The sequence below is a fragment of the Zonotrichia albicollis genome, chromosome 1, assembly GCF_047830755.1.
Source record: "Zonotrichia albicollis isolate bZonAlb1 chromosome 1, bZonAlb1.hap1, whole genome shotgun sequence".
Taxonomy (NCBI): Eukaryota; Metazoa; Chordata; class Aves; order Passeriformes; family Passerellidae; genus Zonotrichia; species Zonotrichia albicollis.
In genome coordinates, this window is record NC_133819.1 from 51,726,903 (window position 1) to 51,740,756 (window position 13,854).

The 13,854-nt window shown below is 44.3% G+C and overlaps 1 protein-coding gene across 3 annotated transcripts in view; it reads left to right on the plus strand.

Moving 5' to 3' along the window:
• Positions 1–1,183: 1,183 nt before the first annotated feature.
• Positions 1,184–13,854, plus strand: part of TPK1 (thiamin pyrophosphokinase 1) — a 304,414-nt gene continuing 291,743 nt past the window's right edge. Inside the window, exon 1 of one of the 3 annotated variants that reach the window (XM_074541251.1) lies at positions 1,184–1,565. In XM_074541251.1, coding sequence (XP_074397352.1) covers positions 1,523–1,565 — 43 coding nt within the window. In that variant the 5' untranslated portion in view covers positions 1,184–1,522. The remainder of the gene's footprint in view (positions 1,566–13,854) is intronic. The other 2 variants (XM_005486976.4, XM_005486975.4) reach the window with 2 other exon arrangements.

The following is a 13,854-nucleotide window of genomic DNA, read 5'->3' on the forward strand; positions in this document are numbered from 1 at the left end:
TTGGTCCCATTTCCCTCCGATTTGACTGGAAACCCTCACTGACAGGCAATCACAAAATTATAAGGTTGGGAAATACCCCTGTGAGTATCCAGCCCACGGACTCGCTGATGCTTTCTCCAGAAGGAGAAAGGAGACCTTGCCCTCCCGTCTCGTCCCACCCCGCGGGGCCGGGCACGCCCAGACAGCACCGTGGTGAGGGGCTCTGCGGACTGCCTCGGCCGATGCGAGCCGCGCTACAGGGACGGCGGGCGGATGGACGTACGGACGGGATGGAGGGAATAGAGGGAGGTGGGAGACATGGAGGGAGGGAGCGGCGCTCCTCTGCTGCCCTCTGCTGCGGGGCCCCGAGCCGCTGCGCTCCCTCCGGCTCCCGGGAGAGCTCAGCTCCGTGCGGCCGGGAGCCGGCAACGCCGCTGGGGACGAGGCCGTGCCGCACTGTCCCTGATGGAGCGGCCGAACAGGGGTACCTGCGGGGACAGAGGCCGCTCCAGCAGGGGGAAATACATTCCTGACACATTTGAGGGGTCAAAACTTGCCCCACTATGCTACCAGAGCAAACTGGAATTTAGCAGTGTTGCCCATTTTATACCTGAAGATGACTAACGCCGATGATTTACGCCCCTAATTAAGAGTTCTAGCGACGAGAAACTACGAATTTAACAAGATTTGTGATTTTATTGAAACGATATTAATTGAAACTTAAGCGGCACCTAGGAATGCCGCATCATTCCGGGCGAGCTGGAAGGGCACAGGGACAGCAGAGCTGGGCTGCTGCCGGCCCTCCGGCACGGCTTTCCCTGCATCCCGAGGGCGCCGGCACACAGGCGGCATGCGAGGCCACGAGCACTCGTGGGACAGTTTTTATTTCCCTCCGGTTTCCATGGGCTGAAAGCCATTTCAGGACTTTCTCTCCGAGCCAAGCGCTCGGTACAGCGCCGCCGGTGCTCTCAGCCCTTCCCGGCTGAGCGTCGCTGTACCGGGCTCGGCACTGCTCAGGTGCCCAGAGAGGCCGGGTACTGCTCCGCTAGCTCCCGGACCCCTCCCTGCCGCTCCTGTCCCTGTCCCTTCCCGCTCCTCTCGCCCGCTCCCGCCTCAGGCGCGCACCGGCGCTGTGGGGGCGGGGCCTTCCCTTAGTCCCGCCCCTTCAGCACAGGCCCATAGGCCCCCACCGCTGCCAATCAACGTGTCCCGCCTTTCCTTCCCGCTGATGGCCGAGCAACGGATTGCGGCGGCCATCGATTCCCTCGGCTTGCCGTGCCGCCCCGGTGCCGAGCACATCCCGGTGCCGGTCCCTGGTCCTGGCCGGGGGATGTAGGAGGACGCGCGGCCGAAGGTAGCCGGGCAGCGCCGCCGCCTGTCGCCTGCAAGGACGGGCGCAGCCGCCGCCGCGGCCGTGTGGCTGTAGGCGTTCCCCGGGGAGACCGGGAAGGCACAGGGCTGCTCCCCGCCTGCCCCCCCCCCCGGCGCCGGTCCCGCCCGGCTCTCCGTGCCTTTAGCGTGTGCCTGCCCGTGTCGCGGGGCCATGGAGCGCGCGTTCACGCCGCTGGAATGCCTCCTGCCCGCCGGTACGGTACCTCCCGCCCCAGCGCGCCCGGCAGCCCAGGCAGGCAGGGAGGGGAGCGGGGCGGCCGCGCCTCCCGCCCCGAGCCGAGCCTGCCTCCCGCCCGAGCCTGCCTCCGCCGAGCCCCCGAGCTGCGGAACAGCGCCGGGTGTCCGCCCCGCCGTGTGTCCGCCCCGCTCAGGCTGAGTTTCGGACTCAGTGCAGTGGTTTGGTACTGTGTTAACCCGCTCTGCAGTCCAGATTGTCATTTAAGCCCCGAGCCCTCCTGGTTCAGTTGGTGCTTTCCTGTTTGCTGCCGCCTTTCCTCGGCTTGGCCGGGCAGAGCGCTGCGGTGTCGCCTGGCTGCCCCGTATTTCCTGGCTGTCCCCTAGGGCAGGGGGTCCCCGGCTTGGCATCCATCCCCCATGTGCCTTGGGATCCCCGCTCCTGCCCTGTGCTTTGCCCTAGAGCCTTGCCCTTCAGTTCTGCGCCGCAAAGCTTTCAGGGTTTCTTTGGCTTTCCCAAGCTATCCAACAGTATTGTGGTTTTGACACTATTCTTGAGACCCGAGAGGTGAGCTTTATTAATATGCATCATTAACTTTATTACGTGTCTAAAGGATGGAGCACCTGTACCAAAACCAGACTTTTCTAAGGGCTTGTACACAGTTTGGAATAGGCACATCTTCTTCACTCTGTGTTTGCACAGAATCTAATTCAGTAGGGTCCAATTTGTTGTTCAGTGACACAATTATAAACTAAATATTTTTATCTTTTTATAACATGATTTTAAAGCTGCATAAATTTTCTTTTGGCATAGCAGCTGAATTCTGACTGACTCTGCTCTTTTCTACTCTGTTGTGGCACAGACACCAGCTGCTGCATTGAGGTAACTGTTGTTATTTATTTACTAGTAAGATCTGTAGGAAGGGCAGAGTTTAACAGAATGCATACTTTCAACAATTCAGTGCATTTTTACAGCTAGCATTTTAAGAGCATGTTTAAATTCATTCCACTATGATACATTTTTTTAAAGTCATGCTTCTCTCTGATTCTTCAAAACTTCAGAATATGGTCAGACCTGCTAACAGGTAAAGCCGCACTCAAGGTATTCTTGCCAGAAATGTGTATTTGACAGTGTGTGGATGTGGACTTTGAGACACACTGTTGCTTTGGGAGAAAGAGGGAATGAGCATGTAGGTGAGATTTTAATGGGTGAACTTTGATTCATTGTGACATTATGCCCTCTGGCATACAATAAGTGATTATTAAGTATGTAATAAGGCCAAACAAAAAGCTGGCTTTAGTTGATAAGAGGACTGGAGTGCTTGCCCTGTGAGGACAGGCTGACAAAATTGGGCCTTTCACGCTGGAGAAGAGGTTGCTGTGAGGTTGTGTGGAGACCTCAGCAAGTGCCCAGTATCTGAAGGGGCCTATGGGGAAGCCAGAGAGGAACTCTCCATCCAGAGCTGTAGTGATAGGACGAGGAGTAATGGGCTCAAATTCAAAGAGGAGAAATTTAGGTTATAGATATTAGGAAGAAATTCTTTACTGTGAGGGTGGTGAGACACTGGAACAGGTTGCCCAGAGAGGCTGTGGATGCTCCCACCTTGACACTGTTCAAGACTAGGCTGGATGAGACCTTGAGCAACCTGATTCAGTGGGTGATGTCCCTATCCATGGCAGGGAAGATTTGAACTAGGTATTCTATAAGGTCCATTCCAACCCATTAACATTTTATGATTCTATAAATTTGTCTCTGTGGAAGTACCAGCATTGCTGTTTGTATTATAAGCTAGTTGTCTTTGGTAGACATTTCACAAGGCTAGGGCTACCATATGTCCTCAGTTTCCAGGAGTTGCCTGTCTTTTTCTTTGGTTATGTCTAGTTGGATTTGAAGATTGGAGATGTTTGTTCAGTTTTCTTGTGACCCACGGCCTTCTCATACCAGAGGCTTCAGCTGGATGTAAAGAAGCCTGATTCTCTGAAGAAAAGTCTGCTACTTGCCTACAGATCAGTTGGTTATACAGGCTGTGCCTGTAAAGTGCACAGTGGTTCTTCATCAGGACCCTTGTCATCATTACAGACATTCATTACCAACTGAATTAGCCTGCTCAAAAGTATTCAGTGCTGAGGAGATTTATTTGGCAGTTCCACCGTTTAAACTCTGGTATCCCACTTGGGGAACTCAGAAATAAGGTTTTCAAAATTGGAAAGCTAAAATGAGCCTCCTGATTTCTTCTGGAGAAAGTAGCTACCAGTAGTTCCTCCATCTGTTTGCTTCATTGAGATAGGTACTTAAGTGTCCAAATAGTATAAAGCTGATCAGTGAAGAACATGGCACTTCTTAGAAACTAAACATGAGCTTACAAACTAAACCCTTTTGAGGCCATTGAAGCACTCTGGGCCTTGCCCCTTTCCTTTAATACTATAAATAGTATTATGTGTAGCAATATGTGACTGTGTTTATGGTGGGGAGACTGTGAAAGATTCATCAGCTGTGTTTGAGAACTATTAATTACTTTGTTTCTCTTTTTGAAGTTGTTCAGAAATTACTCTTTTATTGATACAGGATAGAGTAAAACACTCCCAGGTTTTAGAACATTATAATATTAGATACCTGAAGTGGAATTTCAGGGCCATGGTAATTTTAGTCAGTGTAGTTAGAGTAAGTTCTTAGATTGTACATCTCTCTCTATCTCATCTGATTGATGTTCAAGTAGTAGATATTTGAGGACTGCTGTGCTAACTAGTATGCTCAGGGACTTTGAACATTATTCAGTCACACAGCTGGAGCACAGTTGAAAATCACCATACTACAGTTAGAACACTGTGCTGTGGACTTCAGAACTATGTTGATTTGCTTAACATGGTTCAGAATGGGTAACAAGATAGAATTTAAAGTGGGATTGAGTCGAAATTTATGCCTTGCACAGTGAAAAAAAATATTTTCATTTCCTCATGGAAGGAAACCTTTAAAAAGTCTCACAGAAGGCTCCACCACAGAGACCTGTACACTGTGTGAAAGGGTCAGACAGAAGCTTCACAGGCAAGGCTCCTGTAGAAAGGCTCATAATGATGTCACACTACAGCCTGTGAGTTCATGACAAGAATAGCTCTGTTTATCTGGAGCATCCTTTGACAGCCTCGACATTTCTCTCCTGCTGTTTGTTCCCTTCTCTTGCACTGTCATTGCCTCCTGCTGCTTGTCCCAGACTGTGCTGCAGGCACTTCTGCAGAGAGACAAGTGTTTCTAATTTATTATTTTAATACCATGAACTTTGGGAGCTGAGTGTGCTGTGCTTGTGACTGCTTAACAATGGAAGTACTGCAGCATCCTCTAATAAGGTTGCCCCTGAATACCACTTGAGATTTTGAGAAGGGCAGAGTGCCAGTTTCCCAGGCTGTGTTTTCTCACAGGGAACGTTTTACATTGCCTGCTGCATCATGGCCTGGATTCTTTCTCATCTCCAGATGTGATTAATCAATCCTTGCCTTGCACAGTCCCTAAAGTGTGGCTCAGTATTGGTTTTATCAAGTGGAGTGATGCAGAAGGAGGATATCTTCCTCAGTTTATAATCCAGCAGCTCCCAATGTGAGTGTCTTGCTTTGTTCAGGTGGAGGGGTTGCAAAGAAGTGGCAAATCTTATTTATCCCTCTGCTCTGTTCTCTGCCTCGCTGAGGGTATGTTGGAGCTGAGCTTGCTCTGAGTGACAGGGAGCCTGTGCTACCTGTGCAAGTTGGTTTTCCTGTCCCCACTAGTCCATGCCCTGAGTCAAAAGCACTCCTGGACTACACTGTGTTCAGAACTGGTGGTTAAGACATGGTTTGCTCTGAGGTGGGTGTGCTGCCTTTATCTCACTGAAGCAAGGTCATCTATAAGCCATGAGAGACAGATCCACAACATATAGGACAAAGACTGCTTCAGAATGATGAAGAAAATATATAGTAATCTCCTTGTGCAAAGGGACTATAAAATCCTGCATTGAATTTAAAGCCAAGAGAACAAGAGGAAGCAACAATATGCTCTGAATGCTCTTCCATCATTCTGCAAGCTTGATTGTCTCTTGCTTTACTCTGTGTCTTCTGGAAATGTTACAGGCTGTAAACGAGTTACCTCTGAAAGGATTGTGTCACCATATTCCTTTTAAATGCCTGGAGCTTGAACTTCTTCCTTGATGTTCCCTTTTATCTGACACTAAGGATCCAAAGTTATTTTGTGAAACAGTGACACATTTGCCATTCAGTGAATGACCTCCACCCAGGTACAGGTGCCAATGACTGTTTCAATGTCCCTTTACTAGAGTTCTGCATGGTATCTGTGGTGCATTATCTTGCTGTCTAATTCACAAAACTCTGTGATAGAAATCAAGACAGTCGTGGGGCTAGAAAATCAACCTGGTGGTCACTGTTAGTTTCTGAATATTAAAGGTGTATGGAAAAGGTGTGGAGTCCCAAACTATTGGATAACTCTACAATTTTGCAGGGTTTGTGCCACAGCTGTTGGGTCAGGCTGGTGAAGTTTTCAGATGAATCAGGTCATTCAAAGCTGTTACTGAATTCATTTAAACTGAAAATGTGTTAACAGGGGTGTCAGTTCTTCTAAGAGTACTAATGGCATTCCTTAATAAAATTAGGAAGCACTTCCATGCGGCTGCTACATTATTCTGTCTTTTTAAGTTAAATACTTTCAAAATGCTTTTTTATTTTTCTGTCAATGTTGCTGACCCACTCTTATTCTTCATTTCATTTAAGTAACAACACCATTAATCTAGTCTAGTAACCTGAAACTCATTAGTTTGTTTTTGAAGTAGCTCTTAATATTCAGCTACTCAGACCCTGCTGCTTGCTAATCTGCTGTCCTGGGTCAGCATTTGTTTTGTAAGTATTATTGTGTAGATTACTTACAGGTGCACTTATGAGTGAAATATTACAGGCAGAATGGCATTTAAAAGACACATTCATTCTTAACCTCACTACTTTCTTTTAGATCTTTGCTTTCACTCGTGGAAGGCTTTTGGAGTTATTCATTTATTATTTAATGCTTTCTGTGCAGCTGTGTTATTTGGAATGGGGTAACAAGGCATCTTAAACCATATTAACAGGGCGCATTTAACCACTGGAGCTAATAGGAAAATGAATAGATGTTTACTTATTTTTTACTAGGTTTTGTACATACACAGGGCCACCTTTTGAAACATGTTGACTTCAGTTGCTGTTTATGTGGATGTTGGATTCTCATGTTCTGCAGTGTCTGCACTGATAGTTCCATATATTGCAGTCACGAATAGGGCATAGCTCTCTTTTGAGTGGGAATATGATGCTGGAGGGGTCTGAGGTCATCTCAAAAATCACAAAAAGCCAAAAACTAAAACAAAATCCACCTCCAAAAGGACCACAAAGAAGCAGCCTAACAAAAAGAACCCCAAATTAACAAAAAATCTTCAAGACCTCATAGAGTATAAGAGCAATAATGATGTTACTGGAATTTCTGAGACAAAAACATTCGTTACTGTTTGCCCAGATAGTAAAGCACCTGGATAAATTAAATTCCTTTTGGAAGGTCTTGTTATTTTCCATCAGCTGAGGCTTAAAGCTAGGAAATACACTAGCTGATCTCCTGTAGTCTTTTTTTTCCTTCGTCTTTTTTCTCATCTCTCTTTTTTTGTTTTTCCTTTTTTTCCTCCTGTGATTTAAGGAGATGGGAAATCCACTTGTTCCAGTCATCAAATGTTCATGTTGCCTGTATCCAATTACATGTGTGCAGGACCACTGAAAACCATTTACACTTGTTAGTGTTACAAAAGCAAAATACTAATCTTAAGAAGGTACAGGTAGTCAAAGAGCTTGTGTTTCTCCTCTGCTGTATTCACTTGCATGTCTCTCATCAGTCTTGAAACACTACAGCAGTTTCACACCACCTTCAGCATTATGCTATATCTGAAATCTGTGTGTATACATATATGTAAAAGTTAGTTATACTTTCTGGAAGTGGAAAACAGAAGAGGCTTTGTTTGTTTTTTAGCCTGTTTACAAAGCTCATCTAAGTTTGATTTAGGGAGAAATTGAATATGAAGCATAGAAATGAAGCACTCTGTTTACTCAGGAGAAAACATAACACTGGTAGATTTCAGATTTTTCAAGATCCCAAATAACAAATCCCAGGCATCCTTGTTGAATTTGCTTTGGGTTTGAACATCCTGAGATATTAATCAAAGGTTAATCTTTGTAAAAAATAGCTGCATCAAGAATGAAATTTAAAATCAAAGTCTTAAAAAAAGCAAACTAAAAAAAAACCAAGTAAAGAAGCCATCTGAAAACAAGTTAAAGGATTAGAAACTTCTTTTCATTAGTCAATTCTCATCAGCTTTCACTTCCAATGAGTTTTAGGTTTGGATGTCAGCTCAGAAATTAGGAGCTTTAGGGAACAACGCTGTTAACTTTGTCCGGGGAAATTACTCGTTACAAATGTAACCTTTTTTTTTTTTTTTCTGTGTGACATAAAAATAACCGTGCCAGTCTCAAAGTACCATTGTTGAAAAATGTGGATAAAAGGAGAGGGGATGCTTGGCTCCCTCTGCCTTCCAACTAATCAAAGATCCCAGATTAGCAAATAAACCAACAAACCACAGAACCAACCCACAAACAAATAAGGTCCCAACAACCCAGTAGTAGATCTTATACAGTACAAAATGTAGTAAATCAACAGGAGAGAACTCAGATATGTACAACTGCTTTTTGGTACAACACCGAACATTTCCTATCTCTGATTTCTACACAGAGAGGGGAATTTGCAGTGTGTCCAGTAAGGTTAATTAACTTGATCTATAGCCAAATAACTTCAAGATGGAAAATAACTGAATATCCTTTGTCCCTTCCACCAGAGTATAGCTGAAATATAACCAATTCTTCAGATTTTTGCCTTACATTTTTCTGTAAAATATAGCTGTGGTGAATTAGATGTGAGTTTATGGAAACAGGTTCTCCATTCCATTCAGGTCTGACCTTAAACATGAGGAATACGATTAACAGTGTTTGTGTAGTATTGCCTTTGCAAAATTAAAAAGAGAAATGAGAATTTAAAGTTTTACAGGAACGTTCTGTTAGTTGAATTTTACATAGAGAGCACACTTAGTAGCTTTTGGATTGCTTTAAATTAAATCTGTTGCTGTATATCCAACAGCAGTTGAAGCTGCTGGAAGGCTTTTCCTGTAATTTCCTAGCTTTGAATTTTATTTTGAATGGCAGTTGAATTTTCACAGTGCTAGTGCTGATTCTTTGTAGCTTATGTTGATGGATTGTCTGCCAGGCTTCCTCTCTGGCAGGACAGGAGCTGGAGGGATGCATGTGTTTATCAGGCCAATTGAAATAAATAGGAAGCTGGCCAGTGAATTCCGTAGGAGCAGAACCTGTACCCTCACCATTTATTTATTTATTCTATAGTTGTGACTGGTGGTGTGAGTTCTGTTTGGCTTTATTTCTTGTTTTCATATGCTGTAGCTCTTTTTTTCTGGTCTGTCCTTTACCCCAAATTATCTGGTCAGCACTGATACCGGGCAACACAGCAATAAGTGAGTAGTTAAGAAGTATTTATATGTACAGTCTTTGACAAGATTGTTCAGTGTCTTTGGTGGTAAAAACTGTGTGTCTGACAGAAGGAAGTTGGCTTTACTGCCAAAGGAAAGTATGTTGATGTTACAAAACACTGGGAACTTGACTAGAAAAGCTTTGACTTCCATGACAGTATCAGTAAGGGTGTCTTTGGACTTGCTTGGTGCAGGCACAGCAAAATGTATCAGGAAAGACATTCTTCCTTCTATTTTCTCTTTTTTCCCAGACAAAAACACAATTCACAATTATGTATTCTGTATAAGCATAGATGAAGGAGGGGAACTCAAGCACCAGTGTGGGTTGGGGGCTGACCTAGTAGAGAGCAGCTCTTCTGAGAAGGACCTGGGAGTCTTGGTGGATGACAGGTTGATGATGAGCCCATGTGGCCAGGTGAGCCAGTGGTTTTGTGGAGTGCATCAGGAAGAATGTGCCCAGCAGGTCAGAGGAGCTGATCCTGCCCCTCTACTCAGCCCCAGTGGTGCCACATCTGGAGTGCTGTGTCCAGTTCTGGGATCCACAGTACAAGAAAAACTACTACTATGGAACTACTTGTCCAGTGAAAGATGATCAGGGGTCTGAAATGTCTCTTAGGAAGAGAGACTGTGAGATCTGGGCCTGTTTCATCTGAAGAAGAAACTAAGGGGATCTTATTAATGCATACTAATGTCTGAAAGTAGGGTGCCAAGAGAATGATGCCAGACTCTTTTCAGTGGCCCCCAGTGGCAGAACAAAGAGCAATGGCCAGAAACTAAAACACAAGTAGCACCAGCTCAACATAAGAAAGAACTTGTTTACATTGAGGGTGGCAGAAACCTAGAACAGGTTTCCCAGAGAGGTTGTGGAGTCTCCTGTCTGGAGACATTCAGATTGTGCCTGGATGAGTTCCTGTGTAACCTGCTCTAGGTGGCCCTCCCTTGGAAGAAGGCTTGGCCTGAATGATCTCCAGAAGTCCATTCCAACCTTAATGATTCTGTGGTTCAGCTTTCATAGAAGAAGGGTGCTGGTATGTCAGTGAAATCTGTGTGTGAGATTTATTTACTTCTGTAACTATAGCTAATTTGAGTGTGGCCAGCAAAGCACTGACCCGTAGACCAGAGCTAAGGCTAAAGGTCTGTTTTTTCAGGATGAGTTAAAAGGCAACTGCACCTGGGCAGTTTTTCAGCAAGTGATGTGACTTAAATCACTCAAAACATTCCTGGGGTTGACATGTGTCACAGAGCAGCTGTGAAAATAGCATCAATCTCCAGGTGCTCCATTTTGAGACTTTGTACTCTTGATGAGAGTTATGTATGGGGAAATCCTGAAGGCTGAAGTGAGGTTTGTACCAGGGAGTTTAGCTGTGCATCAGTAATTCTTACAAGGCATCAAGATCTCTGTGTGCTTTAAATGTAACCGACAGCCACTAATGCAGATACTTTGAGTCCGGCAACACTTTCATTTCAGGAAATTAGCGTTCTACAAGCTGTAGAGGGTAAAGCACAGCCTTCCTTGTGAGTATAGCCTGTGTCCTCATATGGACATTGTTTCCCTGTTCAGTTTACAGATATGCTTAATAAGCATCTAAGCAGTGTTTTGCCATACTGTAAATCCAAAAGAGAAAACGTTAGAGGGCAGCTTGAGAATCAAGCAGCTAAAGATCTGCTGCTTGGACACTTGGAGTGCCAGACAAAGTGGTGCAGTATCTTAGCTGCTGCAGATGCAACAAAAATAGCTCTTGGGCAATGTGCGATCACCTAATTTCATAATGAGTCAACCTGGGCACAGTGGAGGTGATTAAGCTCTGATATGCAAGTGTTTGTCTCCATATTGCCATTTCCTGCTATAAATGGAAAATTTGCCTTTCAAGTTTCCTAAAGAAGAGCTTGATTTATTCTTAAAAAACACAGAAAGAAAGAAGGAAAGGCAACAGTACTGAGGAAACATTTGTTAAGGGCAAGTTTATGTTTGGCTTTCTGGACTCTGCACAGCAGTGTTCTTGAAATGTACAGCCACAAGACTTTGCCTCAAACTGATGTAATGACTCTGCTGTCATGAGACCCCCTCTGGAGTACTGTGTCCAGCTCTGGTGACCCCAGAATGAGGACATGGATCTGCTGGAGGGCCACACAGATGATCAAGGCATTGGAACACCTCCCCTGTGAGAACAGGCTGAGAGACCTGGGATTGTACAGCCTGGAGCAGAAAATTCTCTGGGCAGACCTCAGAGCAACCTCTAAGCTTTCTAGTACTTCAAGGGGCCCTACAAGAGAGCTGGTGAGGGACTTTTGCCAAGGACATGTAATAGGACAAGGGGGAATGGGTTTAATGTGAGAGTAAGTTTAGATCACGTTTGAGGAGGAACCTCTTGACTGTGACAGTGGTGAGGCACTGGAATAAGATGCCCAGAAAAGTTGTGGGTGCCCCATCCCTGGAAGTGTTCAAGGCTAGGTTGGATGAGGCCCTGAGTAACCTGGTCTAGTGGAATGTGTCCCTGCCCATTTCAGGGGGGCTGGAACTAGGTGATCTTTAAGGTCCTTCCAACCTCAACCCTTCTATGATTCTATGATATAATTTTCATTGTAGATTGGTGCTATCTTCAATTCTGTCTTCTTGAGATGCTGGTGTGTTCCTGCTGTTATCAAGAGTGCTTTCCTATTAGCTCTGCTTTCTTTGCACAGAAGCCACTGTGGGAATGACATTTAGTACTGTATGCACGGGCTTTGAGCCTTTCTAATGACTTTGGTAACTATGAACAGAGGATTTAAATGGTCATTTTGTAGCTGTGGGAAAGAAAATCACTGATACCAGATGTTCTTCCTTGAACTGACTTGTTGGTAGGGTTTTTGCTTGGAAACTATATGTCTTAGTTCTCTGTGCCTCTGTTTGCATTACTGTTCTTATGTACTGGTGAATAGTAATGCTGCTGCTATATTTACCTCATTAATAGTAGCAGGTTTTGTCACTTGACCTTGTGGAAGGGTTTCTTATTTTGTTTTAATATGCTATCCTGTCATAAGATCAAAAGTTAAAGAGTTTTGTTGGCACAAAAATTTAAGTCAGTAGGAAGTTTGATCCACTGTGTAATGTTTTTACTGTGTTTCTGTGACCATGTTTGTCTTTTATTTGTTTCTCCTTGCACCCACAGCTGCCATAGTTGTGTTGACAAAGCCCCAGATGTACACCCAGTTACACAGAAAGCAGTTGCTGCTTGGGAGGAGCAATAGCAGTGCTAGTCAAAAGAAATAAAAGATTCACTTCCTTCAGTGTATATAACACTCCATGAGCAGGGTTTTCTGACAGCAACATGGACAGAGTGTGTTGTAACATGGACATGCTTGGCGTGTCTCCTTTCGCTGCAGCAGGCTGTCTTCCCTGCTGATGAAGTGTGAAGGGTGTGTGAAATTATCTGTCAGTGTCTGGCGTCCCCAGAGAGGACAGGGAGTGATGAGAGCTGGCTTGTGGCCTTGGGTACCACTCAGTGGCGATGGCCATATGGTGTGGGACAGGGGGTGCTTCCAAGAGGGTCACAGCAGATGTTTTGATGGCATACTTGTTGCCAAAAGCTTTGTGTCAACCAGCTCCAGTAAGGGCAGGTTAGAGCTGTCCCAGGGGTGCACTTAAGGAGGAATGCTCTTTAGGTAACAGAGTGTAATCTGTTGAATTTGCATTGGATTTAGCTGTATTTTGTCAGGCAGACCAAGGTATTTGTGAGATGCAGAGGTTGGACATAGGAGCCAAACAAATTCATACCTGAGTCAGGTACTGATCTTTAACATGGGAAAGAATAGCCAACCATTTGAATACTGCACCTAGAGGAACACTGATGTAGAATCTGCCTAAGTCAGTTGCAACTCAGCTTGAAACCGGAATGAGTTTCAGGCTATCCTTTATACAAAAGGCTAAACTAGATTGTCACAGCGATCCTTTCTGGCCTCTTAGTCTATAAATTTGAAACACTTGGCCTGCCAAAGGAGAGACTTTTTTTCCTTTCTCTTTAAGTAGAACGGACAGACTTGTGAGGAAAGAGAGGAATGGGTATATCTGAGAATGGGTATATCCTGCAGTATGGAGTATGAAGTGGCTAGTCATGTGAAACAAATGAGGTGTTGGAGTATAAGGAGCAAATTTCAGAGCTCTTGCAATGTAATTCAGAAATTTAGAGGGTGGTACTTCTTCCTTATGTCTTGAGTAAGTTGCGTTTTTAAAATGGAAAAAAAAACCCCGAAACACCCAAAAACCCTGTAATATTTTGTTATTGTTCCTAAGTATCAAGAAGTTGTTACTGCAGTAAGATTTTACTGCACACTGTGCTGAATTTACTGTTGGTTACCATGAGCTATCAAAACCTTTGAAATTATTTCCATAGAATCTATTCTTATTTATCTATAAATATTATAATTGTGAATCCCACAAGGAGAAAAAAAAAGCTTGGATTTAGACAGTGCAATGAATAGTTATGCTAAACATATACATTATGCACAACTATTCTTGCTTTTCTTGCTTCTTGGATTTACATTTCTTGAATACATTTGCTGAAATAAATAGCCAGTTTCCTTTGGGAGCAGAGTTGGAACTGAATAAATGTAAGGCCTCCAAATATTAACAAAGAGGCTGAACTCTAAACCAGTGTAGTTATGCAGCCCATATAATGTAAATTAGAACAGTAGAGAGGAAATCTAAAGTTAATACATAGGAAGAGATAGTAATATTATGTGAGAGTTTATA